General features: G+C 63.7%; 4 protein-coding genes across 9 annotated transcripts in view; 2 read left to right on the top strand and 2 right to left on the bottom strand.

Moving 5' to 3' along the window:
* Positions 1 to 210: 210 nt before the first annotated feature.
* NEFH (neurofilament heavy chain) lies at positions 211 to 5,592 on the top strand. The gene is given in 5 exon segments (XM_051633968.1): positions 211 to 360; positions 362 to 1,016; positions 2,206 to 2,405; positions 3,142 to 3,266; positions 3,583 to 5,592. Coding segments are annotated over 5 exon segments (2,700 nt in total). The 3' UTR covers positions 5,153 to 5,592.
* Positions 5,593 to 6,439: 847 nt separating this feature from the next.
* THOC5 (THO complex subunit 5) lies at positions 6,440 to 21,185 on the bottom strand. Its single transcript, XM_051633982.1, is given in 21 exon segments — positions 6,440 to 6,659; positions 6,875 to 7,065; positions 7,271 to 7,386; positions 7,526 to 7,613; positions 7,704 to 7,807; positions 8,260 to 8,374; positions 8,660 to 8,756; positions 8,912 to 9,013; positions 10,324 to 10,432; positions 10,835 to 10,934; positions 11,856 to 11,896; positions 12,958 to 13,035; positions 14,086 to 14,218; positions 14,697 to 14,811; positions 17,331 to 17,477; positions 17,781 to 17,878; positions 18,847 to 18,960; positions 19,558 to 19,701; positions 20,243 to 20,266; positions 20,268 to 20,360; positions 21,145 to 21,185. Coding segments are annotated over 20 exon segments (2,055 nt in total). The 5' UTR covers positions 20,343 to 20,360; positions 21,145 to 21,185; the 3' UTR covers positions 6,440 to 6,595.
* An 895-nt stretch (positions 21,186 to 22,080) lies between these two features.
* NIPSNAP1 (nipsnap homolog 1) lies at positions 22,081 to 25,889 on the bottom strand. Its single transcript, XM_051634013.1, has 10 exons — positions 25,786 to 25,889; positions 24,190 to 24,317; positions 24,023 to 24,068; positions 23,600 to 23,694; positions 23,425 to 23,495; positions 23,186 to 23,326; positions 22,974 to 23,005; positions 22,765 to 22,859; positions 22,604 to 22,687; positions 22,081 to 22,494 (listed from the first exon to the last, which is right to left on the bottom strand). Exons 1-10 carry the CDS (start codon positions 25,866 to 25,868, stop codon positions 22,430 to 22,432), a joined length of 840 nt encoding a protein of 279 aa, XP_051489973.1. The 5' UTR covers positions 25,869 to 25,889; the 3' UTR covers positions 22,081 to 22,429.
* Positions 25,890 to 27,046: 1,157 nt separating this feature from the next.
* NF2 (NF2, moesin-ezrin-radixin like (MERLIN) tumor suppressor) overlaps positions 27,047 to 27,565 on the top strand; it is a 50,581-nt gene continuing 50,062 nt past the window's right edge. For all 6 annotated transcript variants that reach the window (XM_051633994.1, XM_051633990.1, XM_051633993.1 and 3 more), the window contains exon 1: positions 27,047 to 27,224. In XM_051633994.1, the coding sequence (XP_051489954.1) occupies positions 27,111 to 27,224 (114 nt within the window). In that variant the 5' untranslated portion in view covers positions 27,047 to 27,110. The remainder of the gene's footprint in view (positions 27,225 to 27,565) is intronic.

The following is a 27,565-nucleotide window of genomic DNA, read 5'->3' as shown; positions in this document are numbered from 1 at the left end:
GGCAGGGTCCCCCCGCATCTCAGGGCGGCTCCCCGCACCCTGGGCGCGGCACGGGGCGGGAGGGGGGGGGGGGGGGGATGCTGCGGGGCGGGGCTCTGCCGGTGCCGGTGCCCGTCCCCGTTGCCGCCGACGGGGCGGAGCGGCCGCCGCCCCCCCAGCCCTATAAACCGGGCGGTGCCGGTGCCGGTGCCGCAGCGCGGGGGTAGCGGCATGAGCCTGATGCTGGAGACGCTGCTGGGCCCCCCGGGGGGGCTCCGCAAGGACCCCGGCCGCGCTGCCCAGCGCTCCGCCGCCTCCAGCGGGTTCCACTCGTGGTCGGTACCGGCGGTGGGGCGGACACGGGGGGGGCGGCGGCGGGGTGGGGGGGGGCGGCAGCGCGGCCGCTTCTTCCACCGAGAGCCTGGACTCGGCGAACGGCGAACCGCGGGCGAGGAACGAGAAGGAGCTGCTGCAAGTGCTGAACGATCGTTTCGCCGGTTACATCGAGCGGGTGCGGGCGCTGGAGCAGCAGAACCGGGCGCTGGCGGCGGAGGCGGCGGCGCTGCGGCAGCAGCAGGCGGGGCGCTCGGCGATGGGCGAGCTGTACGCGCGGGAGCTGCGGGACATGCGGGGCACGGTGCTGCGGCTGGGAGCCGAGAAGGGGCAGCTGCGGCTGGAACGGGCGCGTCTGGCCGAGGACGTGTCGTTGCTGCGGGGGAGGCTGGAGGAGGAAGCCCGGCAGCGGGGGGAGCTGGAGGCGGCGGCCCGGGGGCTGGCGCAGCTCTCGGCTCAAGAGGAGCGGGCGCGGGGGCCGCTGGAGGAGCGAGCCCGGGCGTTGCGGGAGGAAGCGGAGCTGCTGCGGAGGCAGCACCGGGCGGAGGTGGGGGCGTTGCTGCGGGGGGCCCGCCCAGAGCCCCCCCCCGCCGACACCCCCGCCGCTCTGCGCCCCGGGGTCACCGCCGCCCTCCGAGACCTGCGCGCCCAGCTGGAGGGCACCACGGTCCGCAGCAGCCAGCAGGCCGAGGAGTGGTTCCGAGGTGAGGGTGTCTGTCTGTCTGTCTGTCTGTCTGTCTGTGTCCCCCGGCAGCCCCCCCCCCAAGTCCCCTCCCCGTGGCTGCAGGGACCCCGCGGTGTGCCGAGTCCCGGGAGAGCGCTGGGGCACCCCTAAAGACCCCCCCGCCCCAAGAGCTGCAGGGATGCAGGGACCCCCCTCCCCCCGCCCCCCGTCTGGACTGTGCTCCGAGAGGACATTAAGGCACCCGAAGGGTGCAGGGACCCCCCCCCCCCCCCCGCCCCGTGTACCCATCGCTGCGGGAGGTCATTGCGGTAACCCCACCCCTGCCACCAGCTCCCCACTGCCTTTCCCCCCCCACCCCCCCCAGCAGTGAGTTTCGGGGGGGTGGGTTGCAGGGTGAGTGCCCGGGTACCCCGCAGGTCTGTGGGACCACCCCCCCTCAACCCCCGGTGCCGCAGGGTGTCCTGCTGCTCCTTCCGCGCTGGCGCCGGGCCAGGAGCGTGTGCGGTGCGGGAGTGTGTGCGGGTCTGTCTGTGCGTCTGTGTGTCTGTCTGTGTGTCTGTCTGTGTGTCTGTGTGTCTGCGTGTGCCGCAGCCCCGGCGGGGGTGCAGGGAAGTGCCCGCGCTGCCCTGGCGGGGCGCTCCCGGTCCCGGTCCCGGGGTGCGGGGAGCGGCACCGCAGCCGTTCAGCACCGCGGACAGCGCGGGGTCAGCACCGCGGACAGCGGCGGGAGCGGCGCCCACGGCCGCGCTGTCCCCGCGGGGCGAGGCCGCCCTCGAACCCCCCCCCCCACACACCCACCCAGGAGCCCACCGGCTCTGTCCCCACTCCCCGACTCTGGGGGGGGGGGGGGCTGCGGCAACCCTGCCCCCCCCACCCCCTGCCCCCCGCCCAGCCCCAGGTGCTGGGCCATGGGAGGGGGGGGCTTTTTGGGCTATGTGGGGGGTTCTTTGGGCCACAGGGGGGCTCCTTGGGCCCTGGAGGGGGTGCGGCAGGGGCTGAAGGGCCGTGGGGGGGGGGGAGGGCTGTTCCCGGTGTGGGTTTGCTCTAGAAAAAAGCCCAGGATGGTGAAAATAAGCCGCCCAACCCGGGCACCTTCACCTCCCGGGCACAGGGCGAGCACAGCGGGGCTGTGGGGTCACGCACGTGGGAGACAGGTTGGGTCAGAGAGCGGGAGGGTCCCCAAAAAGCTGCTGCTTTCCCTCTCCCAGTGAGGCTGGACAAGCTGTCGGAGGTGGCCAAGGTGAACACGGACGCCATGCGCGTGGCCCAGGAGGAGATCTGCGAGTACCGGCGGCAGCTGCAGGCCAAGAGCACCGAGCTGGAAGCCCTGAAAGGGACCCAGGAGTCCCTGGAGAGGCAGCGGCAGGACTCGGAGGAGCGTCACCAGGCAGATGTCCTGTCCTACCAGGTGAGCTGGCGCAGTCGGGCAGCGTCCCAGCCCTGTGGTTTGGTGGGGAGGGCTGGGCCAGCTGCCCGGGAGGGGCTGAGCTGCTGCTCTGGCTGCAGGGACGGTGAAGAGCAGCAGGCAACGCCCAGCGCTGTGCACGGAGCTTCCTTCCCCAGCTCCTGCCCGCCGGGTGCTCCGAGCCTGAGTTAGCATCCCGACCGTTGTGGCCCCCTCACCCACAACGGAGCTGTCTGATGGAGCTGCCTGGCTTTGAGCCGCCCGTGACGTGGTCACAGCCAGCATCAAACCCTGCCCAAGGTGCAGGTCTTGTGACCTAGAGCTGCGCAGAGAGCTCCACCGGGTGGTGCCCGTGGTATGAAACACCACCCCCAGGGTGTCACCTTTTCTCCGTTAGCCTCAGTGGCCACCAGACTCACTCAGGTCCTAGAAATGTTCCCACAGCTCGTCCCTGCTGGCAGGAGCTCTGGGAGGGGTTGGGGGCTGCACTGCAGCTCTCAGCTGGGGGGTGCTGGGCTCCTGCTGGGTCCCCCAGTGGAGCTGGACACAATGAACCAGCCCCTGGACATGTCTCTGTCCCTCTGTGGCTGCAGGGGGAGGTGGCTGCAGACCCCTCTGAGGCCACCTTGGTGAGCAGCCCATCCTCTGGAGACCAGGGGACTCTTCAGGGGTGCTCTGTGTTCCCCTGCTCTTGGGGGCTGCTTCCCCCCCGTGTTACCAATGTCTTTGTCTCCTGCAGGAAACCATCCAGCAGCTTGACAGCGAGCTGAGGAACACCAAGTGGGAGATGGCAGCTCAGCTCCGGGAGTACCAGGATCTGCTCAATGTCAAAATGGCCCTGGACATCGAGATTGCTGCCTACAGGTATGGGAGGTGGGAAGGGCTCAGCCAGTCCCTACTGCTGGTGTCTCTGGGGACACTTCTCCAGGACCCTCACTTAAACCTCCTTGGTGAGAAAGAGACCAGCCATCCTCCGTGGTGGGCAGTAACTTAGCAACTTAGAGCTACACGTGGGTGAGGAACTTGCAGACCTGAAGGTGTGGGAGCAGGAAGGTCAGCCAGCACATCAAGGGCAGGGCAAGGAGGGAGATGGAACTGCAGGAGATGGCTGCCAGCTCCTGGTCACGGGAGGAGGTGAGAAGCAATCACTAACTGTCCTGCTCTGGTCTCTTCCTGGCAGGAAGCTCTTGGAAGGGGAGGAATATCGGATCGAGACAGGCTTTGGGATGATCTCCTTCCCTGAGGTGGTCCCCAAGGCTCCCAGCATCACCACCAACATCAAGGTGAAGAGTGAGGAGAAGATCAAGGTGGTGGAAAAATCTGAGAAGGAGACAGTGATTGTGGAGGAGCAGACAGAGGAAATCCAGGTGACCGAGGAGGTCACTGAGGAGGATGAGGCTGAGAAAGAGGCAGAGGAGGAGAAAGGTGAGGAGGAGGAAGAAGAGGAGAAAGCTGAAGAGGGGGAGGAGGAAAAAGAGGAGAAAGCTGAAGCTGAGGGTGAAGAGGAGGCCGAGTCCCCAGAAAAACCCAAGTCCCCCTCAAAGGAGGAGGCCAAAATCCCGGCTGTCAAGTCCCCTGAAAAGCCATCAACCCCCTCCAAGGAGGAGGCCAAGACCCCAGCTGTTAAGTCCCCAGAGAAACCTGCAACACCCTCAAAAGAGGAGGCCAAGAGTCCAGCTGTCAAATCACCAGAAAAGCCTGCACCCCCCTCCAAGGAGGAGGCCAAGACCCCAGTGGTCAAGTCCCCAGAGAAACCTGCACCTCCCTCAAAGGAGGAGGCCAAGACCCCAACTGTCAAGTCCCCTGAAAAGCCACCAAGTCCCACAAAGGAGGAGGCCAAGGGCCCAACTATCAAGTCCCCAGAAAAACCCTCAGCCCCCTTGAAAGAGAAGGCCAAGACCCCAGCTGTGAAGTCCCCAGAGAAACCTGCACCTCCTTCAAAGGAGGAGGCCAAGACCCCAACTGTGAAGTCCCCAGAGAAACCCCCAACCCCCTCAAAGGAGGAGGCCAAGACCCCAGCTGTGAAGTCCCCTGAAAAGGTGAAGTCTCCTGCAAAGGAGGAAGCCAAGTCTCCACAGAAGGAAACAGCCCCAGCCAAGGAGCCCACTCCCTCCCCTCCAAAGGAGCCCAAAGCCCCTGCAAAGGAAGAGAAGCCCAAGGAGGTGAAGGCTCCCTCCAAGCCTGGAGCTGAGGAGGGCAGGAAAGAGGAAGCTCCCAAGAAGGATATCCCAGCCAAGGTGGAGGAGAAGCCCAAAGAGAAGACAGACACTGTGCCAGAGGTGAAGGAGACCACCAAGCCAGGCCCCAAACCTGCAGAAGGAGGAAAAGTCGAGAAGGAAGTTCCACCAAAACCTCAGCAGGAGGCTGAGAAGCTGAAGGAGAAGGTAGAGGAGCCCAAGAAGGAGAAGGTAGAGGAGCCCAAGAAGGAGAAGGTAGAGGAGCCCAAGAAGGAGAAGGTAGAGGAGCCCAAGAAGGAGAAGGTAGAGGAGCCCAAGAAGGAGAAGGTAGAGGAGCCCAAGAAGAAGGCAGATGAGGCCAAGAAGGCAGAGGAGCCCAAGAAGGAGAAGGCAGAAGAGCCCAAGAAAGTGGAGGAGCCCAAGAAGAAGGCAGAAGAGCCCAAGAAGCTAGAGGAGCCCAAAGCTAAAGCAAAATCCAAAGATGAGCCCAAAGCCAGTAAGGAGCCCCCCAAGGCTGAGGCCTCCTCTGGCAAGGAGGCCAAAGCCCCAGCACCCACGGGGGGGAGGAAATGAGGGGAGCCCCATGGGAGCAGCCCCCCGGGGCCGGGCTTTCCCGTAGCAATACGTCCGTGCCGGAGCCACGGCCCCTCCAGCCCCGGGGCCAGCAGCTTCCCTGCCAGAATGTGCCCCACGCTGAGAGCCACAGTTAAACACTTGAATTCAACCCGAGGAGAGGACCCCCCCCCCACCCCGGGGAACACCCCCCCACACCCTCCCACCCCTCCTCCAATAAGTGCATTTATTTAATGTATGTGCAAGGGATGGATGAACGCAACGCAGAAGCTCTAGCTGCTTGGGATGGGGGCTGGCAGGGTCCTCGGGGGTCTTCTGCCCTGGGGGGTGACACTTGTGCCCCCCCCGGGGGTGAGGCAGGCACGCTCACAGCCCCACGGAGCACCAGGAACCTCAGCCCACTCTTTGCTTTCTGTGCAATAACCAAATAAAGTGCTTACAGAGACAGCCCAGCTCCTCTGCCTCCTCTCTGGGGCTGGGGGGGGGGGGGGGGGGGGGGGGGGGTGGGGGGCAGAGGTGCTGCAGGAAGGCAGAAAAGCTGGGGGAGGGGGTTGGGTTCTGTCACCCAGGGCTGGGGGTGACACGGGGCTTTCCAACCACCCAGCTGCCTTCCTGGGAGGAAAAAGACCAGTGTCCTGCCTGTGAAGGAGCTGGAACAGGACCCACTTTCTCTTCCCCCCCCTTCCAGTTCTGCAAAGGATTTCAGCAGGTTTTATTCTTTTCAAAGCCTGGCTCCCCTGGGGGGTGGGGGGGGGAGTTGCAGGGCCTGGTTTAACCCGAGTGCTGCAGCACGGGGAGGGTCCATCAACCTTCCCAGGAGGAAAAATCACCCACAGGGAAGAGGCTGACAGTGACCTTGGGATGGAGCCACCTGCAGCAGCCTGGCTGTGGGACAGGACCCAGAGCTGGGCAGGAAGGGGAGGGGGGGGGTCCTGCCTCTCACAGGACACTGCTCTGCCCAAGCTGGGGAAGCAGTGAAGCCCACCCCCCTCCCCCTCGCTGGGGGTTTGTGCTAAGTCAGCTGCCTGGCAGGCAAGGACAGGCTGGGGCTGCAGTGCAGGCTCTGGGGGGGTTATTTTTAGCCCTGGCAGTTTTTAGCCACCTCAGCTGGGCAGTCCCAAAGCCCTTGTTGGGGGGGGGAAGGAAGGAAGGAAGGGGGGCAGCACCCCAGGCACAGGGGCATACCTGCAGCAAGAAGCCTGCCAGAGCCCAGGGCTTGCTGCAGCCCCCCCCAGATACCCCCCCAACCCCATCCCAGCCCTCTGCACAGATGGGGCAGCCACACCCTTTCCCTTCAGCTCCTGGTTTAATCCTTTTAACTACAAAAGGTCAAAACAAACAAAAAACCCCCCAACATCTCAGAAAAGAAACAACTGGTGGGATGGGGACGTTCCTCCCCAGGGCCAGGAGGAGGCCCAGCCCAGAGGGAACCCCAGGGAGGCCTCAACGATGGCTGAAGAACCCCTGGGGGTAGTTGAACTTGAAGGGTTTCAGGCGCATGGGTCCCCTGGAAGAGGAGAAGAGGAAAGTCTGACCCCCAGGGGCCCAGGCAGCCCATGGACCCCCCCCCAAAGTGCCTGGTCCCAGAGTTCTGCCCCACTGCAGGGGGCAGATCCCCACAGGCAGCTAAAGGGGAGGCTTCAAAGCTGGCAGCAGGGGACAGCAGTGCCATCAGGGTCCCTGTCAGCACCCTCAGCCCCCCCCGGGGTGCTGGGCTCCCACCTGACCAAGCGCAGACACATCTTCTCCTGGGGAAACTCCTTGGGCCCTTCCACGCTGGTGTCGTGGGGCTCAGTCTCCAGGTAAACATCCAGCACCATGCAGAGGCGTTGCAGCTGGTTGGTGAGCAGCTGGTAGCCTGGTTTGGGCCCCCACAGCTCCTTGTAGTTGACGTTGACCTCGCTCTCCATGGCCTGCCAGAGGGATTGGGACAAGGTGGGATTGGGACAAGGTGAGATTTGGGCTCTGTCCTCCCAGAACCAGGTCTTGGGAAGGCTGCCCTGAGCTGCCCAGCCACAAGCTCACCCCAACAGCTCATTGATTATGGACATGGGACCACTGGGAACCCTCCCCAGATGCCAGTGGGTCTCCAGCCTCCTCTTCCCCTCCCCCCATTACCCGAATGTTGTCGTCGTTGCTGCTGTTTCGTTCTCCTTTCCAGTTCAGGCAGAGGCTGAAGACAGGTGGCAGCGTGGAGTAGCCAGGGTTCACCACCACAGCAGCCTGGAGCTTGGCTGAGCAGGGGAGAAACATCACCCACAGCCCCTGGGGCCTCCACCCGGGGAGGATTTCCCCTCCAGACCCCCAGAAGCTGCCCTGGGGAGTGGCCTGGTGTGGGGATCAGCAGCTGCCAGGGGAAGGCAGACAACCCACCTGTGCCCCTTTCGATCAGGGCCATGTAGTAGAGGTGAGTGTCCTCAGCCAAGCCTGCCTCTATCACATCTTTGGTGTAGGGCAGCTCCTGTGAGGAGAGAGGAGAAGGAGGAGGAGTGAGGAGCTGCTGGAGCTGGAGAGGAGCTGGAAAGGATCTGGAACCATGCTGGGTACCCACCGCGTAATCCTCGTAGGGAATGGCAGCCCACTTGACCAGGCGGGACACCACCTTGGCAGGGAAGAGGTGCTGGCACTCACTGGAGACTGGCACAACACCATGCTCTGAAACCAAGGACAAAGCCACCTGAGCTGGGGTGGTGGAGGGGCTGGGGACAAAGCTCTGTCACCATCCCGTGGGTGGGGACGCTCCAAAAGCAGGACCTGGGGGACACTGTGATCCTGCTGACACCTTCCTTGGGTGCCCAGAGGTGGAGCCTTGGCTGCCATCCTGCTGGAGCTCACAGCCCTGGCAGGGTGTGGTTCACCTCCCACCACAGCCTGAATCGACTCCCAGTGCAGGGCTGACTGGTCCCACAGGGATGCTGGGTGTGGAGAGGGGGGCACAGCCTTCCTCTCCCCCCCCAAAACAGGGCAGCCCCGCCACCACCGAGGACTGGGATCACCGAGGGTGGCACTGAAAAGCTGCAGCACCATTGGAGGTGACACCAGTCAGCAAGGAGACCCTGTTAACTTGTCCCCTGTCCCCAGGCTGGGGTGGGGAGCCTGGCACTCACCCAGGGAGGCAAACTGCTTGTGCAGAGCCAGGCGGGACTGCAGGCGGGAGCGCAGCAGCTTCACTGTCAGCTCCATGTGGCTGGCACTCAGGGAGTTGTCTGCTGTCACCGTGTGCTGTGGGGCAGGAGGGACTGTCACCACCTGGCCCCCATTGGGGACACCCCCTCCCCAACTCCAGGAGCCACCCCAGCCAGCCCCAGGGAGAGGCAGAAAGTCGAACTGCTGCTCAGTGGGTGTGACAGGGAGATAAAACACGTTGTTGCGGCTCCACTGCAGAGGTTTCCCCCCAAGGGTGCCAGCTGGGGGGACAGGACACAACAACTGTCCCTGTCCCCCCCAAAAAAGCTCTCCAACCCCCAGCTCGAGGTTTGAGGGGAGAGGGCAGTTGCTGCAACGTGCCTGAGGCTGGTCCTTGGGGAAATGCAGGCCACCCAGCTTCTGCACCCACACGTAGGGGTGCCCCAGCTCTGTCACGTAGTCGCTCAAGGTCTGGATGCTGTGGGGACAAGCAGGAAGGGTGACACCATCCCCCCCACTCCCCATGCTCCCTGTGAGCAGGACACTGGCTTCTTGGCCACCAGGCCCTCCTGGCCCAGCTGGGGAGGGACACACTATGTCACACAGACACTTGGGTGGAGCTGCCTCACTCACCCCACTTTATCAAACTGGAACTGGTTGGCAGGGTTGGGAGTTCTCCTGCCGTGGTCTCCTGGATAGAGGCAGTTGAGGAGGGAGTCTGGGGAGAGCAGGTCGCTGGCAGGAGGAGGGAAAAGATTCATCAGAAGCAGCCCAGGATCCACACCTCCCTAGGGAGTGGGGCCACTAACAGGCTCCAAGCCCCAAGAAGGGGATTATAAACTCCAGCAGTTGGGTTTCTCCTAAATTCCGCTCCAAAAGGAAAGCTGTCTCCTCCCTGGCTGAGAAGAAGACAAATCATATGGCACCAGCTTCCCAGGAAACCTCAGTGCATCAACTCCCAAACCTGCTGATGTGCATGGAGAAAAAATGGCCAGCAGAGGCAGGGCAGGGTCCCAGGGCTGTTTGCCACCCAACAAGCTGAAGCAGAGCAATTCTGCTCCATGAAATGAAGTTCTCCATCTCTGACCTTATTCATCAGCCCATAAAGGGCTGCAGGATTTGGGGTCTGGCTTGGGTCAGAGCCTCTCTGGTTTGGGACAACACAGCCAGGAACAACTGGGAAGGAGGGAGCACCCTGTGGAGAGGCTCTACTTGCTGCCATGGAAGGTTTTGGGTACCTACAGGGAAGAGAGAACCCCAAGAGGAGCAGGAGGCCTCACACAGGATGGACCGGGAGCTGCTTCCAGGGAGCCCAGACCAGCCTCTCCCACCTCCCTCTTTCTCAGACACCTCCTCCTGCTCCTGGGAGAGCCACCAAAGAGCTGGCAGCTGATGGGAGCTCCCTGGCAGGTCCATTTCAGCTGTTCCTCACACAAAGCAGCTCCAGCAGTCCCTGGGGAGCCTTGGGAGCAGCTCCAGAACTGGAGCCAAGGTGACCGCAGAGCCAGCGGGAGCTGCCGGGAGCAGGGAAAGCAGCTCAGCTGCTGGAGGGTGATGGAAGGAGACAAGCAGGAGAGGTTGTCCCTCAGCTCCTGACAGCTCTGGCACTGTTCCCCTAAAAGCTTCCCAACCTCCTGGCCAGGAGAGGGAGAGGAGAAGGATGCTGCCTGGCAGGGCTCTGGAGCTAAGGGAAAGGATCTAGCAGGGCAGGGGAAGAGGATCACCTTTGGAATCTCACAAGTGGATCCCAGCTCCCCAGAGGCAGAGACTGGGCTCTGCTCTGTGGGGTCTCCTCAGCCCATCGAAGGACAAGCCAAGACAGCACTTTGGAACTGCTGCTCAGCACCAAGGCCCTCACGGTGCCCAGGCAAGGGACTGAGGTTAAAGCCTCCCCTGGCGTGGCATGGAGTGGCTCAGCAGAGGGACATTGCCAGCACATGCCACCACTGGCACAGCATCACTGAACAGAGCGTGGTGGGCAGGACACCAGGAGCAAGCAAAAGGCTCTCTGCCCTCTGAGCTCAGCACTCCCAGGCTCTCCTTACCCAGCACTGATGGCAGTTGTCATCTCGACAGCAGTGGTCACCTTGGCTTTCACTGTCATGACATTGAGGTTCATCAGGTAGTAGAAGGTCAGGTGAAGCACGTTCTCATCTGTGCCAACGGAGAAGGGGCAACATTGCTGGTCTGCTCCAGCTTGGAGCACACTGCAGAGGGGTATGTGCCCCTCCTGCAAGGACAAGAGCAAAGGGGGCTGAGAGGCAACGTGGGGAGTAAGTGGCACTGAGACCTTCAGCAGCATCCCATTGGCATCTGCCAGGCTGTACCTGTCAGGCCCAAAATCCCACCACAAAAGAGAAAAGCTCCCAGCTGAGGGAGGAAGCTTCAGACCTTGGCCACCCCACCCACACGGGCAAGAGGAGCTCCAGGAGACTGAGTGACAAACCTCCTTATCCAGTCTCCCTTGGAAGGCACGAAAGCCTCTCCACACCCTGAGCCTTCCCTGAGGATCCCAAGCTGCTGCTGTCACACCAAGGGCCACCAGACCCTTCTTACCCTTGCACTTGAGGTCGATGGTGACAGACAAGGGGTGCCTCTTGAGCATCTCCTTGCGCTTGTCGTCCAGCTGCACGCCCAGCGTGGGCCTGCGCCGCTTCTGGGGGGACACGGAGACATCAGCCCCTTCCCCTCCCACCCCCCAGCAACCCACCACCCCCACCCTGCTCTCCCACCAGGAGTACACAACCTGTAGGACCTAAAGGCTGTCCTGAGGGAGAGCTGAATGGCCCCCAACCCAGTGGCTGGCCTGACAATGGAGCCAGGACTGGGGATTTTCTGCTCTCTAATTTTCCTTCTATTCTTCTCTCTCTCTCTTCTTTCCTAAATCACTTAGTAACACAAGGCCTAACCCAATTTTCTCAGCTCGTGCAGCCTGAACACATCTTTTGTGACTTCTGTTATCAAAATAATCAGCCTGAGAAGTCTCAGCTGCAGTGAGTTATTCCTTCTCTACTTCTCATTCAAGCCAATGCTCAAATACAGGCCTGGAGTGTCTGGAGAAGGGGCATGGGATGGCCCAGCATTTCCCTGAACAGTGACAATTTTAGTCACTCTTCCTGGGAGGGCCAGGGCTGAAACTAAGATTGGATCCAGGCTCCTCTCTGAGATGAGTTTAGAAAGCCAAGGGGTCCAGTCTGAATCCCCCTGGATTGCCTCATCCAGGTGGTGACACTGGGCAGAGCTGGGTGCTGGACACAGCTCCCTCCCTGGATGCCAGCCTCCCAGCCCCAGGCTATTTATACAAAGTGGAACAGCTCCAGCTGGAGCTGCAGGATGTGAGGTGGGACAGTGAGATGGGCAGGTTTGTACCCTGGTCCCGCTGCCTGTGGGACAGAAACTGGGAATGTCACCTCTCCCCTGGGAAGGAAGGGCCGGATTCCCCGTCAGCGCAGCTCCACACACGCTCCCTGTGCGTGGGGCTCAGCCCCGCTCAGGCCCAGCTCCTCCAGTACCTCCCAGTTTGCCCACACGATGTGGCACTGGGGGAGGAGGCAGAGGGGACAGCACTGTCCCTTACCGTGGTCTGCTCCTCCTCTGCGTCCGAGTCGCTCTCGTCATCTGCGCAAGGAGAGGGGGTGAGCAGGGACCCCGGGGGGGGAGCAGGGACCCCAGGGGGGGAGCAGGGACCCCGGGGGGGGGAGCAGGGACCCCGGGGGGGGAGCAGGGACCCCGGGGGGGGAGCAGGGACCCCGGGGGGGGGAGCAGGGAACCCGGGGGGGAGCAGGGACCCCGGGGGGGGAGCAGGGACCTGGGGGGGGGAGCAGGGACCCCGGGGGGGGGAGCAGGGACCCCAGGGGGGGAGCAGGGACCCCGGGGGGGGAGCAGGGACCCCGGGGGGGGAGCAAGGACCTCGGGGGGAGCAGGGACCCCAGGGAGAGAGCAGGAACCCCGGGGGGGTGAGCAGGGACCCCAGGGGGGGAGCAGGGACCCCAGGGGGGGAGCAGGGACCCCAGCAGGGAGCAGGGACCCCAGCAGGGAGCAGGGAACCCGGGGGGGGGAGCAGGGAACCCGGGGGGGAGCAGGGAACCCGGGGGGGAGCAGGGACCCCAGGGGGGGGAGCAGGGACCCCGGGGGGGGGGAGCAGGGACCCCGGGGGGGGGAGCAGGGACCCCGGGGAGGGAGCAAGGACCCCAGGGGGAGCAGGGACCCCAGGGAGGGAGCAGGGACCCCAGGGAGGGAGCAGGGACCCCGGGGAGGGAGCAGGGACCCCGGGGAGGGAGCAGGGACCCCGGGGGGGGGAGCAGGGACCCCAGGGAGGGAGCAGGGACCCCAGAGGGGGAGCAGGGACCCCAGAGAGGGAGCAGGGACCCCGGGGGGGGAGCAGGGACCCCGGGGGGGGAGCAGGGACCCCGGGGGGGGAGCAGGGACCCCGGGGGGGGAGCAGCAGTCCCACACCCAGCAGGGCCACCCACCCTGCCACGAAGCCCCCAGACACTCCTGTCACCCCAAAAGCAGGGCCCTGGCAGGCTGCAGACACACAGGATGGTGTCCCCAGTGGCAGGGACCACGTCCACAGAGAAAGGGCTGTGAGCATCTCTCAGGAAGGACTTGGGGATGGAGGGGATCAGCTGCCAGGAATTCTCCCACCCAGTTCTCCGACCTGCACCCCCCCAGCTCACCCTGTGAGTCCTCAGGTGGCTTGTACAGGGCTTTGGCTTCCTCCACACTCCCTTCAATGGCCACCACAAGCTTCTTATCTACAGAGAAGACACAAGATCTAAGCTATGCACTCCACTTCTGTTTGGAAAAGACCATTAGGAGCAGCCCTGCCATCCCACTCCATGGGGGCAGAGGTGGGAAAACACTGGGTTTGGAGGGAATGTCCCTGGAAACCATAAAGGCCAAATTGGGTGGGGTTGGATTGGATTTCAAGGCCAGACTGGATGGGGCTTGGAGCAACCTGGTCTAGTGGGAGGTGTCCCTGCCTATGCAGGAGGTTGGAACTAGATGATATTTAAGGTCCCTTCCAACCAAACCATTCTCATGGTTCTATGAGATATTTATCAAGAGCCAGAAAAAGGGCTGGGGTCAGACTGGCATGAGCAGGGAGCAAGCAACTGGGTTATCATGGCCACAGATGCCCATTAGCAGGGACCTGGTGTGGCCCAGTGCCATGGCATGGTCTCTCCAGGTTCCTCTGCCCCCTGCCCTGCTCCCAACTCCAGGCTCCTGCTCCTTGCAGGAGATGGGCAACCCCACGGGATCCTGAGCCCTACTGGGAAATCCCTCCCAAACCAGAGAGGCTTCTGAAAGCCCCCCCAAAATGCAAAGTTGCCAAAGGGGATGAGGCTTTGAGGTGAGCTGTGGGGAAGGGTCTCTGGGAGGGCAGGCAGTACCCATGGAGGGGGCACACCCAAGCACCCACCCCATGCAGTGACAGCTCTTGGGAAGCTGGGACAGCACCAACCCACCTCACAGGCTGCAGGGACACCCCTGCTGACCTTGGGGAGGGGGGGCAGAGGTGAGAAGGGAGCTTTCTGAGCAGTTTTTCCAATGAGGGAGCTGAGCAAACAAGGTTTCAAGTGCTGCCACCTCATTGTGCCTGGCCCTGAGGCCACCCTGCTGCTCTGGGCTCAGCAGAATCCAACTGCAGAGCAGTCAGGACAAAAAGGACCTCCCAGAGCGTCCCCAGTGCGCTGCATTCTGCAAGCTGGAGTGAAATCCAGCCTGGGAGGGCAGGGAACATTGTCCCTCAGCCCCGGGGCTGGTGGCAGCACCTGAGGTGTCCCCAAGGGCTGTGCTCTCACCACAGGCCTGGCCGTAGGCGCTGGCTTGGACGAAGAGGACGTAGAGCGGCGGTGGGAGGTGCCGGGCTGTCTCATACTGCTTGTGGGCCTGGTCAAATGGCATGAAGAGATACTCCTGGACGGGCAGGGAGGCCTGGGGGAAGGAGAAAGTGAACCCTCATCACTGGGAACAGAACATTCCTCTTTCTCACCATGCTCCTTCACCCCGAGCTGGCAAGGGGGAAGCTGGAATCCAGCAGAGCAGTGGCGGTGCAGGGTTAAAGGCAGGCACGGGCAGCCAGGGAAGGGCTGGCAGCTCTCCTGTGCTGGAAAACTTCTGGATCTGAATATAACCCAGTTCCTTCTCCTGTTCTTCCCTCCCCAGGTGATGGCAAGGGGCTGGAACTGCACGAGGGCTCTCCAGGGAAAGGCCCATTTAATGACTCTTCCATCTGCAGCTCTGCAGGAATTGCCGCATAAACAAGGAGGCTCTGGAGGAGTCTTGGCACGAGGCAGATCCACCCCCCTCGTCCACGTTGCCTGGGAACAAAAGGTCTCCAAAGCAGGATCAGCCCAGGAATTGCACCTCTCTTGGAGCCCCCAAGACCTTCTCCCCTGCAGAGCTCCAGTACCTGCATGATGCTGTTGAGTCGAGGCTGGAGGCTGCTCAGGTATTCCTTCTTCACCTCGATCTCCTTCAGGATCTTCTCCTTGCTGGTCAGGCACTCCTTGTACTTCTCTGCCAGCCTAGGGGAGGGAATTTGGTTACAGCCACTAAGCCTGCTAGGGCCCACCTGGGACCCCAGCTCTCCTGACCTGGCAAATGTCACCAGAGGAACCAGGAGAGCTCAGACACGGTGGCAAACAAAGAGCTGTTACGTCAAGTGTGAGTGGAGGCAGAAAGGAACCACCTAAAGCTGGAAAAGGAAGAGGGGCAGCTCATCCCAACCCTCCAAGCCCCAGGTGTGGCTCATGTTTAGGGAGAACACCTGAAATCCCCTTCTTGGTGTGGACTGCAACCCCTGGCCCAGCAGGAGACAGGTGGGCTGCCCAGGACAAGCCACCACCATGGCAGGGGAGCAGCCATTGGGGGGCCCCAGGCACCCTCCTCTGGACCAGAGGAACCCTGCCTCGAGGGGTGACAGCCCTGACACTGCAGGGCTGAAAAGCTTCTGCTTCCCAGCACAAGTGTTGGGTCAATCCCCCTCCAAGGGGGCTCCAAAACAAGGTGGTTTTTGAAGTCCAGCTTCCAGACACCTCTGCTGAGCTCCTCAGTGAGCTCCCAGCAGCACCACTCCCCAGGCACCTTCCACGAAGAGCCCAGAGCAAACCTAGAATCCCAGGTGGCTGCACAGCTCCAAGCACCAACATGACAGCTATGGATGGACACTAACAACCCCAGCCCCACCAGCAAGTGCCCCCAGCACCACCAGCAGCAGCTCCTGAGGCAACTGCAGAGGCTCCTTCCAGCCCAGCAGAGGTGAGAGGTGACACTGGTGCTCCCTAAGCCTGGGGACAAGGGCTGAGGATTTCAAAGCTTCTCAGCACCTCAGCACAGAACCACGGGGCAGGCTCAGGGCAGCTCGTCCCTGCCCCCACCCAGCGTCCAATTCATAATCATTTAGCTTTTCACGCGGGGCAAGAGTGGGAGGAGCAGCTGAGCTGCCAGCCGAGGGGCTGCAGGGACAAGGGGGACAGTCCCAGCTCAGGGCTGAGCTGGCAGCTCCACACCGTGGTGAGGAGCGGCAGCAGCACCGGGCCGGGCTGCCCTACCCCCCCCTCCCTGTCATTTAGCTCCTGGGAGGATGGAGGTAAAACCACGATGGCCTCATGAGGAACAGAAAGGAGCTCTGGGTGGAAAGGTGTCACCACCCACCCCCCCAGAGTCACCCCTAAGAACCTCTTGTGGTTGGAAAAAGACCTTGGAGATCATCGAGTCCAACCATGAACCCAACTCTGCTGAGTCCAGACCTAACCCATGTCCCTCAGCACCACAGCTACACGGCTTTGAAACATCTCCAGGGGTGGTGGTGACTCCACCACCTCCCTGGGCAGCCTGGGCCAGGACCTGACAACTCTTTCAGTGAAGAAGTTTCTCCAAATCTGCAATCTAAACCTCTCTGGCACAACTGGAGCCCATTTCCTCCTGTCCTATCCCTTGTCCAGATGCATCCCTGTGCCTGTGAGAGCCTCTGAGCAGATGCTGGATGAACACCAGGATATAAACTTCACCTTCTTCCCTTGGTGCCCAAGATCCAGCACCAATGAGAGGACACACAGGCTGTCAGGAAAGCTCTTGCTGCCACCACCCAGACACAGGGTGATGTCCCAGCCCATCCTACAGGACAGGGCTCCTCTTCCATGGGTCTGGGGGCTGCTCTGCTCCTAGGGAATCTCTTCAGGAAGAAAACTTCCTGATCTCACCAGCTCTATGTGATGTTCCACACCAAGGGCTCAGCTCTACAATGAATGTCCCTTGTCCTGCACTGACATTCAAGTGGTCAAAGCTCCCTGGCTGTGCAGGCTGCCCTAGCAGCTGTGCAGCTCACAGGGGGCTCTGCCACCCAACCTGAGACACCATGGGACAGGAGGGTGAGGGCACCCTCATGACACTGCTGAGGATGCTGAGCTGGGTGCTGTGGTGACAGGCTGGAGGGGAGGGAGGCCATCCAGAGGGACCTGGGCAGGCTGGAGAGGTGGGCCCCTGCAAACCTCATGAAGTTCAACCAGGCCAAGTGCAAGATCCTGCACCTGAGGCAGGACAATCCCAAACCCAGGCTGGGTGGAGAATGGATGGACAGCAGCCCTGAGGAGAAGGACTTGGGGGTGCTGGGTGAGGAGAAGCTCAACAGGAGCCCAGAAACCACCCGTGTCCTGGGCTGCATCCCCAGCAGTGGGACCAGCAGGGCCAGGGAGGGGATTGTCCCCTCTGCTCTGCTCTGCTGAGACCCCCTGCAGGGCTGGGGCCAGGGCTGGGGTCCCCAAGACAGGAAGGACATGGAGCTGATGGAGAGAGTCCAGAGGAGGCCCCAGAGATGATGGGAGGGCTGGAGCAGCTCTGCTCTGGAGCCAGGCTGGGAGAGTTGGGGTGTTCAGCCTGGAGAGGAGAAGGCTCCAGGGAGACCTGAGAGCACCTTCCAGTGCCTGAAGGGGCTCCAGGAAAGCTGGGGAGGGGCTTGGGACAAGGGCATGCATGGGGGGGCATGGATGTAGATGATCTTGAAGGTCCCTTCCCAGCCAGCCCACCCCCTGGCCCTGTGACCCACCTCTTGCGCTGCTCCAGCTCCCAGTCCAGGCGGGCCAGGGTCTGCTGGTGGGGCTCAGCCAGGGTGATGGCAGGACGGCTGATCTCAGGGGGGGCCTCTTTGTAGAACTCCTCCAGGCTGACCAGCTCAATCTCCTCGTGCTTTGACCTGCAAGGACAGACGGATCAGCTCAAGGAAGGGTGGGAAACACCACAGCATGGCTGAACCCAGGAGAGTGGTCAACCCCAGCACCCCATACCCTCTACCCCAGCAGATGCCCCCTGCCCTGCTCCCTGCACAGCTTCCTCCCACTTATCCCAGCACAGCACCTCTGGGACACTCCATCTCTCCCACCTGGTGGCACCTGGAGGACTTGCTCCAGTTGGGACTCAGGCAAGGTGAGAGATCCCAAAGGCTGGAATTCTCCAGCCCAGCTCAGACACACTCCATCTCCTCCCCAGCCAAACTCACTTGAACTCCAGGCACTTGGTGATTTCCTTCTGCAGGTGCATCACCTCATAGAGCAGGTTCTGGAGCTGCAGGTGATAGGCATCCACCTTCTGCTTGGCCTGAAGCAGCAACACAGCAGGGGATGAAGCTCTGTCACCTCTTTCCAGCAAACACACCCCTCAAGAGTCACCAACACACTCCCCCCCTCACCATGCCACCTAGGGACAGTGGGTTTTGGAGTACAAAACAGTTTGGTGGGGGGGTGTAAAATGACCTTTTCAAGGGGTGGGAATGCAAATGCTCACCACGTGAGACTGATTCTGCTCTGAGGTGGCACATTTTGTGGACAACAATAGGGCAGAGCTGCTGGGGCAAAGGGGCTGAGCCCCCTCCTGTCCCTGTGCTTCTGTTTCCTCAGTTACAATGAACATGGGTGCTGTTCAGGAGCTGTGAAAAGGGGTAAGGGGCTTTGGGGCCCATCACATATGTGTTCCTCAGGCCTGCAGCACACCCAGCTCTCCAGACAGAGCTTCCTGACCTCCTATTATATATGGCTTTTTCACCATGCATTATAAGCTGAGGGTACTGGGGCTGTTCAGCCTGGAGAAGAGAAGGCTCCAGGGAGACCTGAGAGCACCTTCCAGTGCCTGAAGGGGCTCCAGGAAAGCTGGGGAGGGGCTTGGGACAAGGGCAGGGAGGGAGAGGACAAGGGGGAAGGGATGAAAACTGGAAGAGGGGAGATTGAGGTTGGACATGAGGAGGAAATTCTTGGCTGTGAGGGTGGTGAGAGCCTGGCCCAGGTTGCCCAGGGAAGCTGTGGCTGCCCCATCCCTGGCAGTGTTGAAGGGCAGGTTGGATGGGGCTTGGAGCAGCCTGGGCTGGTGGGAGGTGTCCCTTGCCTGAGTGTCCCTTGCAGGGGGGTGGGACTGGATGAGCTTTAAGGTCACTTCCCACCCAAAACAGTCTGGGATTCCATGTGTTTTCCCTTCCACAACCTGTTGTTCAACTCCTCTCAGGAAGGGGACTCTGACCCCACCAAATCCTGACTTGCCTTCATGTGGTCCCCCCCTCCCCGGCCCTGCTGTACCTCGTGGGTTTGATCTCTCCCTTTCTTCAGCCGAATGTGAGCCAGGCGGTTCAGCTTCTTCAGGGTCATGAAGTGGACACAGCTCTGGATCCGCCTCTCGTCGATCTCCGCTGCCTGAGAGGGGCGGGACAGGGGGCGGAGGGCAGGAGAGAGGGGCGGGGAACAGGAGAGAGGGGCGGGGAACAGGAGAGAGGTGGCTCTCACCAAAAAGACCCTTTGCCGCAGGCACTTAATGCCAGTCCTGTCACCAAGGAGGCCCCGCGCTGTGCTAAGGAGCCAGAATTAATGTCACCAGAGCTTCTAAGGGAGGAAATATCCTGCTGGAAATAACCTGGGGGGGTTGGGGAGATGAATCTGGAGCCTGGAGTGCCCACCCTGCCGTGCAGGACAGCACGAGTGGTGGCAGCACAACCCTCCTTCACTGCTGGACCTTTGTGGCACCGTGAGGGCTCAGCCACAATTCCCCACCCCAGGAGCCCCCAGACCATCAGGAGCCCAGAAGGAGCTTCAGAAGAACTTGGTCTGTGTAACATCTGCTCGGTCGAGACCAAAAATCTCAGCTAAACCAGTTTTTACTTCACTTAAGGGAGGCTGTTCCACCTCCCTGACTCCCCAGAAGCCAGCGCGACGTCTCCTCCCGTCCCGCTCGGATCAACAGGAAAACACCCAAGACCAGAACATGTCAAACCAAGCCCCGAGGCTCCTCCTTACATTGTCCTTGATGCCCCGGCTCTTCAGCTCCTGGATTTCTGCCATCAGCCTCTGGAGCTCCTGGCAAGTGTCTCTGTAGAGCTCGTAGTCTTTGATGGGGTCTCGCAGATCCACCTCACCCTCCTCGCTGTAGTACCGCCCGTCCTGCCGGGGCACAGGGCACAGCTGCAGCTCCTGCCTCCCACCTCCCCTGGGAAAGGAGCCAGGGGGTCTCCATCCCTGCTTCTGCCCATTACCCCACACCCCAGGAGACTTTACACACGGGGAGAACTCGCAACCCTGGACACAAACAGCCCCGGGCATTAACAAGCCTGGGAATTTCAGGCTGCCTCTTAAGATGGTTGTGGTACCTGTCCTGCACCAGCCATATCCAAGGACAAATACATCCAAGGATAAGCATATCCTGCACCAGGATAAACCCCTCTGCTTGTGGGAGTGTTTTGAGCCCACCAGCAAGCCCCTGAGAGCCCTTCCAGCCCCATCCTCCCTCTCCCCGTGTCCCCGTCGCCTCCCGGAGCTCCGTGTTTGCTGAGGGAGCTGGAGGCAGCTGCAGAAATCCAGAGGGGAATTTCAGAGGCGTTGGGAGCTGGCTGGGCTCTGGGAGAAGAGTCCCCCAGCTTCCCATAGAGAAGAAGGAGGTGAGGAAGGAGCAGGGGTGGGCAGAGCCCCAGGGAAGGGGTCCCACCTGGTCGGCATCGCCCTTGCCCCCCCCGCTTGCCCTCCTGCGGGGCCCCGTCCGTGCGGATCACTTTGGGTTTCCTCTTCTTGCTGGACTCTGAGGACATGGTGCTGCCACCCACGGCCTGGGGAACAGGAGGCAAAGCCATCGTCCCTTGGGGGGGGGGGCCAAAGCTGCCTGGGATTTGGGCAGGCTCCAGCCGGCCTCGGGTTGTGGAGCCTCCCAGCCCAGAGGGCCCCCGCACACCCTGCCCACCCCCCCGGCCCCTCCCTGCCCACCCAGTCCGAGGCTTTCTGCCCTCCAGCTTCTCCCATCCCAGCTCTCAGCCTCCTGAAAACCCCCAGCGCACCGGGCCCGAAGACCCCACTCCTCCTGAGTCCCCCCCAAACCAACACACCAGGCTTGGAGGACCCCCCCTAAATCCCAGCACAACAGCTCTGGGGCCTGTGCTCCTCCGGAGCCCCCTAAGCCCCAGCACACCGGGCCCGGAGCCCCCTAAGCCCCAGCACACCGGGCCCGGAGCCCCCTAAACCCCAGCACACCGGGCCCGGAGCCCCCTAAACCCCAGCACACCGGGCCCGGTGACCCCCTAAACCCCAGCACACCCGGCCCGGAGCCCCCCTAAACCCCAGCACACCGGGCCCAGAGCCCCCTAAACCCCAGCACACCGGGCCCGGAGCCCCCCTAAACCCCAGCACACCGGGCCCAGAGCCCCCTAAACCCCAGCACACCGGGCCCAGAGTCCCCCTAAACCCCAGCACACCGGGCCCAGAGTCCCCCTAAACCCCAGCACACCGGGCCCAGAGCCCCCTAAACCCCAGCACACCGGGCCCAGAGTCCCCCTAAACCCCAGCACACCGGGCCCGGAGCCCCCCTAAACCCCCGGGCCCGGCCCGACCCTCACTCACCGCCCCGCTCCCCTCAGCGCCGCCCGGAAGTGACGCCCCAGGCGCCAACGAGCGCAGGCAGAGCCGCAGCCGGTGAAGGCGCCCCCTAGCGGAGACGCCTGCTGGAGGACCGCTGGGGAGGGGGGCGTGGCTTCACCGGGAGGGGGCGTGGCTTCACCGGGAGGGGGCGTGGCCTCACGGGTCGGGGACCCCCGGCTGGGTCGAGGGGAGCGGCGGGACGGGAGGTGGCCCGGGGGGGGGGTCCTGATGGCACTGGGGGTGTCCAGAGCCTTGGGGGGCAGGGTTGGGGGTCTTTAATGACACTAGGGGCTCCCGAGGCATGGGGGGGGGGCACTGTCAGGGGTTTCCCGTGGCTCTGGGGGCGTCCAGGGGCTTGGGGGGTGAGGATGGTGGGGGTCCCCCATGGCTCTGGGGGTGTCCAGGGACTTGGGGGTGAGCATGCTTGGGGTCCCCCATGGCTCTGGGGGTGTCGAGGGGCTTGGGGGTGAGCATGCTTGGGGTCCCCCATGGCTCTGGGGGCGTCCAGGAGCTTGGGGGTGAGCATGCTTGGGGTCCCCCATGGCTCTGGGGGCATCCAGGGGCTTGGGGGTGAGCATGGTTGGGGTCCCCCATGGCTCTGGGGGCGTCCAGGAGCTTGGGGGTGAGCATGCTTGGGGTCCCCCATGGCTCTGGGGGCGTCCAGGGGCTTGGGGGTGAGCATGCTTGGGGTCCCCCATGGCTCTGGGGGTGTCCAGGGGCTTGAGGGTAAGCATGGTTGGGGTCCCCCATGGCTCTGGGGGTGTCCAGGGGTGTGGGGAAAGGCCTCAGTGTATCAGGGCACCCAAGGGTGGGGGTCCTTTGGTGCAGGGTGGTCGCCCCTTGGTGCAGGGGGCACCCTTGGGGTTCTATTCTGTTCTCCCCCCCCCACGCTCTCTGCCCCCAGAGGACCAGACATGGGCATATTAAATATTTAATTGGTGATGCCCCACGGGTGGGCAGGCACCCACAGGAAAGTCACCCACGGGGGTAATTAAAGACACCCCCCCCCTCCCCCAACCTCTGCAGCCCACCCAGCCCCCCCGTGCAGCACCTGGGGACCTGCCGCAGGATGGGGGGGCTCCCTGGCCACAGCCCCCTCCCTGCTCTCATCCCTCACAGGGCACCCCAAAACGGGGTTGGGGAGATGGGGGGGGGGAAAGGAGACACCCTCTCAGCCCCTCCCCAGCAGGGTGGGGGTGCAGGCAGGGGTGCAGGCAGGGCGTGGGTCCCCCCATGGGCAGGCAGACCCCCCGGTGCAGACCCCTGCTCACTGCAGGGGTGAGATCTTCAGTGGAATCATGATCCGTGATTCCATGGTCCGGATCAGCGGGACTGGAAAAGGAAGCAAGAGAGAGGTGAGGGCAGGGAGTCCCTGGCACGGGCAGGGGTCCCAAGTATGGGTGGGGGGCTCCCCAGCATGGGCAGGGGGGGTCCCACTCACCAGTGTAGTAGACATTCTCGTCCCAACCCCTCTTCCTCCAGGCTGCATTCCTGGTCTCCTCCCGAGACTGCAGGTCCCTGTAGGCTGCAGGAAGGGGAGGGGGCTGGCACCCAGGGACCCCTATGCCCCCCCAGCCCCCCCCCCCAGTGGGGTTACCTTACCCCAGAGGTGGTGGACAACGTAGAGCTCCCCAATCTGGGAGAAGAACCCACCCACAGCCTCCTGGTTCTCCTGCCGGTACTTGATGGCCCGAGCCCTGGCACGTGGTGGGGAAAAACGGGGTGGGGGGAGTCACCCAAGGACCCCCCCGGGCTCCAGGGGGACCTTTTCCCACCTTGGCTCCCCCTGTTCCAGGAGAAGAGTTGCTTACCAGTTGTTTCCCCATTCAATCATGGTCCCTGGCTGGAAATGGGGAGGAAAAAAAAACCCCAGAGTGAGCAGCCAGATCCCACGTGCTGGGGGTCTCCTCGCTGAGGAGGGAGGAACCTGGAGGGGCTGCTCCCCCAGAGTGTCAGGCAGGACCCTCACCACAGGAATGTATTGACCCCAAAGGCCACCCCAAGGCATAGGCTGCCCCCCCACCTTCAGCTTGTAGGTCCTGAGCTCGTAGATGTTTGGTCCTTGGCGGGGCAGGGGCTCGTTCCAGAAGCTGAACTCCAGCAGCAGCTGGTTCCTGCGGGACAGCAGCATCCGGCTCCTCTCCTTGCGGAAGTCCAGGTACTCCTGGGGACACCCCAGCCAAGGGTTTTGGGGTGGGGGGGTCAGACAGGGGCAAGAGGCAGAGCTGGGGCAGCTCTGGACCCCCCCCGTCCCGGTGGTACCTTGTTCTGCTTGAGCTTGTTCATGCAGTCCATGAGGGCTGGGTACCCGCCCGAGAAGCGCCAGAGGTGGACTGGAAGGAGAGAGTGGGGCTGGGGAATGGGGGGAAACACCCCAAAAAGCCCACCCAGCAGCTCCCATCCCTCTCCCCCCACCTGAGAGCCTGCCCGCCCTCACCTGCCTGGTCCTGCTCGCCATACCAGGTGTTCCAGTTGCCCACCAGGTCACAGGGGTAGTCGGGGTCCGAGTGGAGCTTGGGTAGCACCTCCTCCCTGCAGGGCCACAGGGGGGGGGGGGCGGCTGGGGGGGTGGGCAGTGACCCCAGAATGCTCCCAGTACCCCCATTTCCCCTTCCAGCCCCACACAGGGGATCTGGGGACAGACAGAGCAGCCCCGGGGGGGAGGGGGGTGCATCCATTTCACAGGAAGGGAAACTGAGGCAAGGAGCGGGGGCACAGACCCACCCGTGGGGGGTGAGGAGGGGTCTCAAGGACCTCTGTAGGAGCTCTCCCACTCCCCTCACTCCCAAGCAGCACCCCCAACACCCCACTGGACAGCCCCCCCCTGATGTTTGTGTGTGTGTGTGTTGGGGGGGCTCACGTCAGGCTGTTGTAGGCATCCAGGCACTCGGGCTTGACGTTGTGAACTGCAGGGAGAGGAGAGAGGGGCTGCCAGGGTGGGAGCCGAGACCCTGGGTGGAGGGGGGGTCCACATGGGGATAGTGGGGGGGTGCCCAGCAGGGTATACACCCCCTCCGGGCCACTCACATTGGATCTTGTAGAGGTTGCTGGTCTCCTTCTTGGAGAGGAGGTTGGAATGTGCGTCCTTGCGGGGATCCACCTTGTGCACGAAGAGGGAGCGGAACCAGCTGCCCTCGGTGTCCCGTGAGTACCCCCTGGCAGGCAGGGGGGGCTCAGCTCGGGGGGAGCACCCAGGACATCCCCCCCCACCACCACCACCCCCCCCTCGCCAGAGCAAACACCAGCCAGGAACGGGTTGAGGGCAAAACGGGACCTAAAGATGATCCTGCCTGGCACCGGTGGGGTCCTGGGGGGCAACATCTGGCTCCTGGGGGGGGGGGGGGCATCACCCAGCTTGGGGGGCTGCATCTCACCGCAGGGGGAAGGGAGCAGGGGCACTTTGGAGGGGGGTGTGGGGAATGTGGGGGTGCAGGAGCACTTTGGAGGAGGGGGTGGGGAATATGGGGGTGCAGGGGCACTTTGGAGGGGGGTGTGGGGAATATGGGGGTGCAGGAGCTCTTTGGAGGGGGGGTGGGGAATATGGGGGTGTGGGGAACATGGGGGTGCAGGGGCACTTTGGAGGGGGGTGTGGGGAATGTGGGGGGGCAGGGGCACTTTGGAGGGGGTGTGGGGAATATGGGGGGGCAGGGGCACTTTGGAGGGGGTGTGGGGAATATGGGGGGGCAGGGGCACTTTGGAGGGGGGTGTGGGGAATGTGGGGGGGCAGGGGCACTTTGGAGGGGGTGTGGGGAATATGGGGGGGCAGGGGCACTTTGGAGGGGGGTGTGGGGAATGTGGGGAGGCAGGGGCACTTTGGAGGGGGGTGTGGAGAATATGGGGGGGCAGGGGCACTTTGTAAAGGGTGTGGGGAATATGGGGGTGCAGGAGCACTTTGGAGGGGGGTGTGGGGAATATGGGAGTGTGGGGAATGTGGGGGTGCAGGGGCACTTCTCAGGGGGGGGTGGGGAATACGGGGGTGCAGGGAATATGGGGGTGCAAGGGCACTTTCGAGGGGGGTGTGGGGAATGTGGGGGTGCAGCACCTTCTGTCCCAGGCTGGGGGGGGGGGGAATTGATCCCCACTGCCCCCGCTGTCCCAGGCTGTGTGTGTGGGGGATTGATCCCCACTGCCCCCGCTGGACCAGGGCTGCAGGCTGGGGGGGGGGGGTGGCAGGGGGATGGGGCGAAGGGGGTGTGGGCCCAGGGGAACACGAAGCCAGGGGGAAGCGGAGCAAGGGGAACGCGGGGCCAGGGGAACAAGGAGCACTGAAGGCCGCTCCCCCAGGACACCCCAGCCCCAGGGTGACCCCGATGCGGCGGGGCAGCCTCGCTGCTGCGCCCCAGGAGGATGCGGGGGCTGGGCCGGGAGCCCAGGGAGACACAGGGAAGCCGAGTCCCGTCCCCTCCCTCCCTCCCTCCCCCTCCACCGCCCGGACCTTGTCCCTCCCGGTGAGGCATTAACCGCGGGGAGGGCGCCGCGCCAGGGGACCCGAGAGCGAAACCCTGAGGGGGGGAAGCGGGGGGGGGGGGGCAGCAGGGGCTGAGGGGAGACGCGGGTCCCTGGAGGGGCGATCGGGTGCGGGGGGGGGAAGCTGTGCCGGGGCCGAGGAGGGGCCGTGCTCACCGCGCTCCGCCGGGGGTCCCGCCGCAGCCGGGGGTCCCGCCGCAGCCCCGCCGCAGCGCCCCGAGCCCGCCCGCCCGCGCCATCTTCCCGCAGCGGGCGGGACACGCCCCCTCCCGCCTGGCCACGCCCCCAGGACACGCCCCCTTTGCCCAAGACCACGCCCACCGAACACACGCCCCTAGCAACCGGCCCCGCCCCTCCCCTCAGCCGCAGATGGGTGATTCTGATTGGCCGCCCCCCCCCCCCCGCCGCCTTTTGGCTTCTCGGCCCCGCCCACTCGCTAGCAGCCAATCAGAAGGAGGCTGCGCTGTCCCGCTCCGCCGCATGGCGCCCCCTGCCGGACAGGGACGGTCTGTGCTCCTGGGGGGGCCCCTTTACTTGGTACCCCTTGTTTGTGGGTGTGTTTGTGCATAACTTATATTGTTAACATTATTGACGAGCTGCTGGTTGGGGCGGCGATGGAATCTGGGGCATCCCAGGGTCACTGCTCCCAGTCCCGTTATCACGGTGGTGCTGCCGGTGCCCCGGTCCCGGTTCTGTTCCGTTATCCCGGGACTGGTCCCAGTCTCGTTATCACGGTGGTGCTGCCGGTGCCCCGGTTCTGTTCCTTGATCCCGGGACTGCCCCCAGTCCCGTTATCACGGTGGTGCTGCCGGTGCCCAGGTTCTGTTCCTTGATCCCGGGACTGGTCCCAGTCCCGTTATCACGGTGGTGCTGCCGGTGCCCCGGTCCCGGTTCTGTTCCGTGATCCCGGGACTGCTCCCAGTCCCGTTATCACGGTGGTGCTGCCGATGCCCCGGTCCCGGTTCTGTTCCGTTATCCCGGGACTGGTCCCAGTCCCGTTATCACGGTGGTGCTGCCGGTGCCCCGGTCCCGGTTCTGTTCCTTGATCCCGGGACTGCTCCCAGTCCCGTTATCACGGTGGTGCTGCCGGTGCCCCGGTCCCAGTCCTGCTCCCCGGTTCCCAGTTCTGTTACCGGGTCCTAATGCCCATCCCCATCACCACCTTGTGCGCATGCGCACGGCGGGCCCTGCACTCCGCCCGCCGCCAGGGGGCGCCCCCTCCCCCGCCCCGTTCCTCTCCCCCTCCCTCTGAGGGGCGGCCTCGCCCCTCCCCTTTCCTTTGATCGGCGTCCTCTTTATCCAATCGCAGCCGCTTTCCCTCCCTCTCCTCCATCACCGGCCTCTCCATTGGCTGCACTGCCCCGTGGAGGCGGGCCCCGGTCGGCGCTCAGCCAATGGCGAGGCGGGGGGGGCGGGCGCGGCCCGGAGCGGCGGGGGTCCCCGCCATGGCGCTGCCGCCGCGCTGAGCCGCCTCCTCCGCCATGGCCGGCGCCATCGCCTCCCGCATGAGCTTCAGCTCGCTCAAGAGGAAGCAGCCCAAGACCTTCACCGTGCGCATCGCCACCATGGACGCCGAGATGGAGTTCAGCTGCGAGGTGACGGCCGGGGGGGGGCACCGGCTGAGGTGGGCCCGGGACCGGCTCCCGTGGGGGGGGGGGACACACCGGCTGAGGTGGGCCCGGGCCCCGCACCCCCACCGCCTTCCGCCGCCCCTCCCCGCGGCTGCCAGCGGGCCTGAGCCCGGCGGTGGGGCCGGGGGGAGCAGGGGGCCTGGGCCCGGTGCCCCGGGGTAACGGGCCCTGGGTGGGGGGGGGCTGGGGCTGCTCCCGGGCCCCGGGACAGGTGGGCGGCCACGGAGCGACCTCCGGGGGGCTGCCCGGGGGGAGGGCAGCGGGGGCTTGTGCCGCTCGGCTTCGCCCTGGTGGTTCGTTCTGCT

This window comes from Apus apus, chromosome 16 (assembly GCF_020740795.1).
Source record: "Apus apus isolate bApuApu2 chromosome 16, bApuApu2.pri.cur, whole genome shotgun sequence".
Taxonomy (NCBI): Eukaryota; Metazoa; Chordata; class Aves; order Apodiformes; family Apodidae; genus Apus; species Apus apus.
This window is presented reverse-complemented; position numbering and strand designations above follow the sequence as displayed.

What these genes read in the sequence shown, in the direction of transcription:
- NIPSNAP1 (XM_051634013.1), bottom strand. Translation starts at nt 25,868, where the DNA reads ATGGCGCGGGCGGGCGGGCTCGGGGCGCTGCGGCGGGGCTGCGGCGGG. An exon ending in ATTGAATGGGGAAACAACTG is followed by an intron (nt 22,860 to 22,973) that starts GTAAGCAACTCT and finishes ACCACGTGCCAG; the next exon opens with GGCTCGGGCCATCAAGTACC. An exon ending in CGTTGTCCACCACCTCTGGG is followed by an intron (nt 22,688 to 22,764) that starts GTAAGGTAACCC and finishes CCCTTCCTGCAG; the next exon opens with CCTACAGGGACCTGCAGTCT.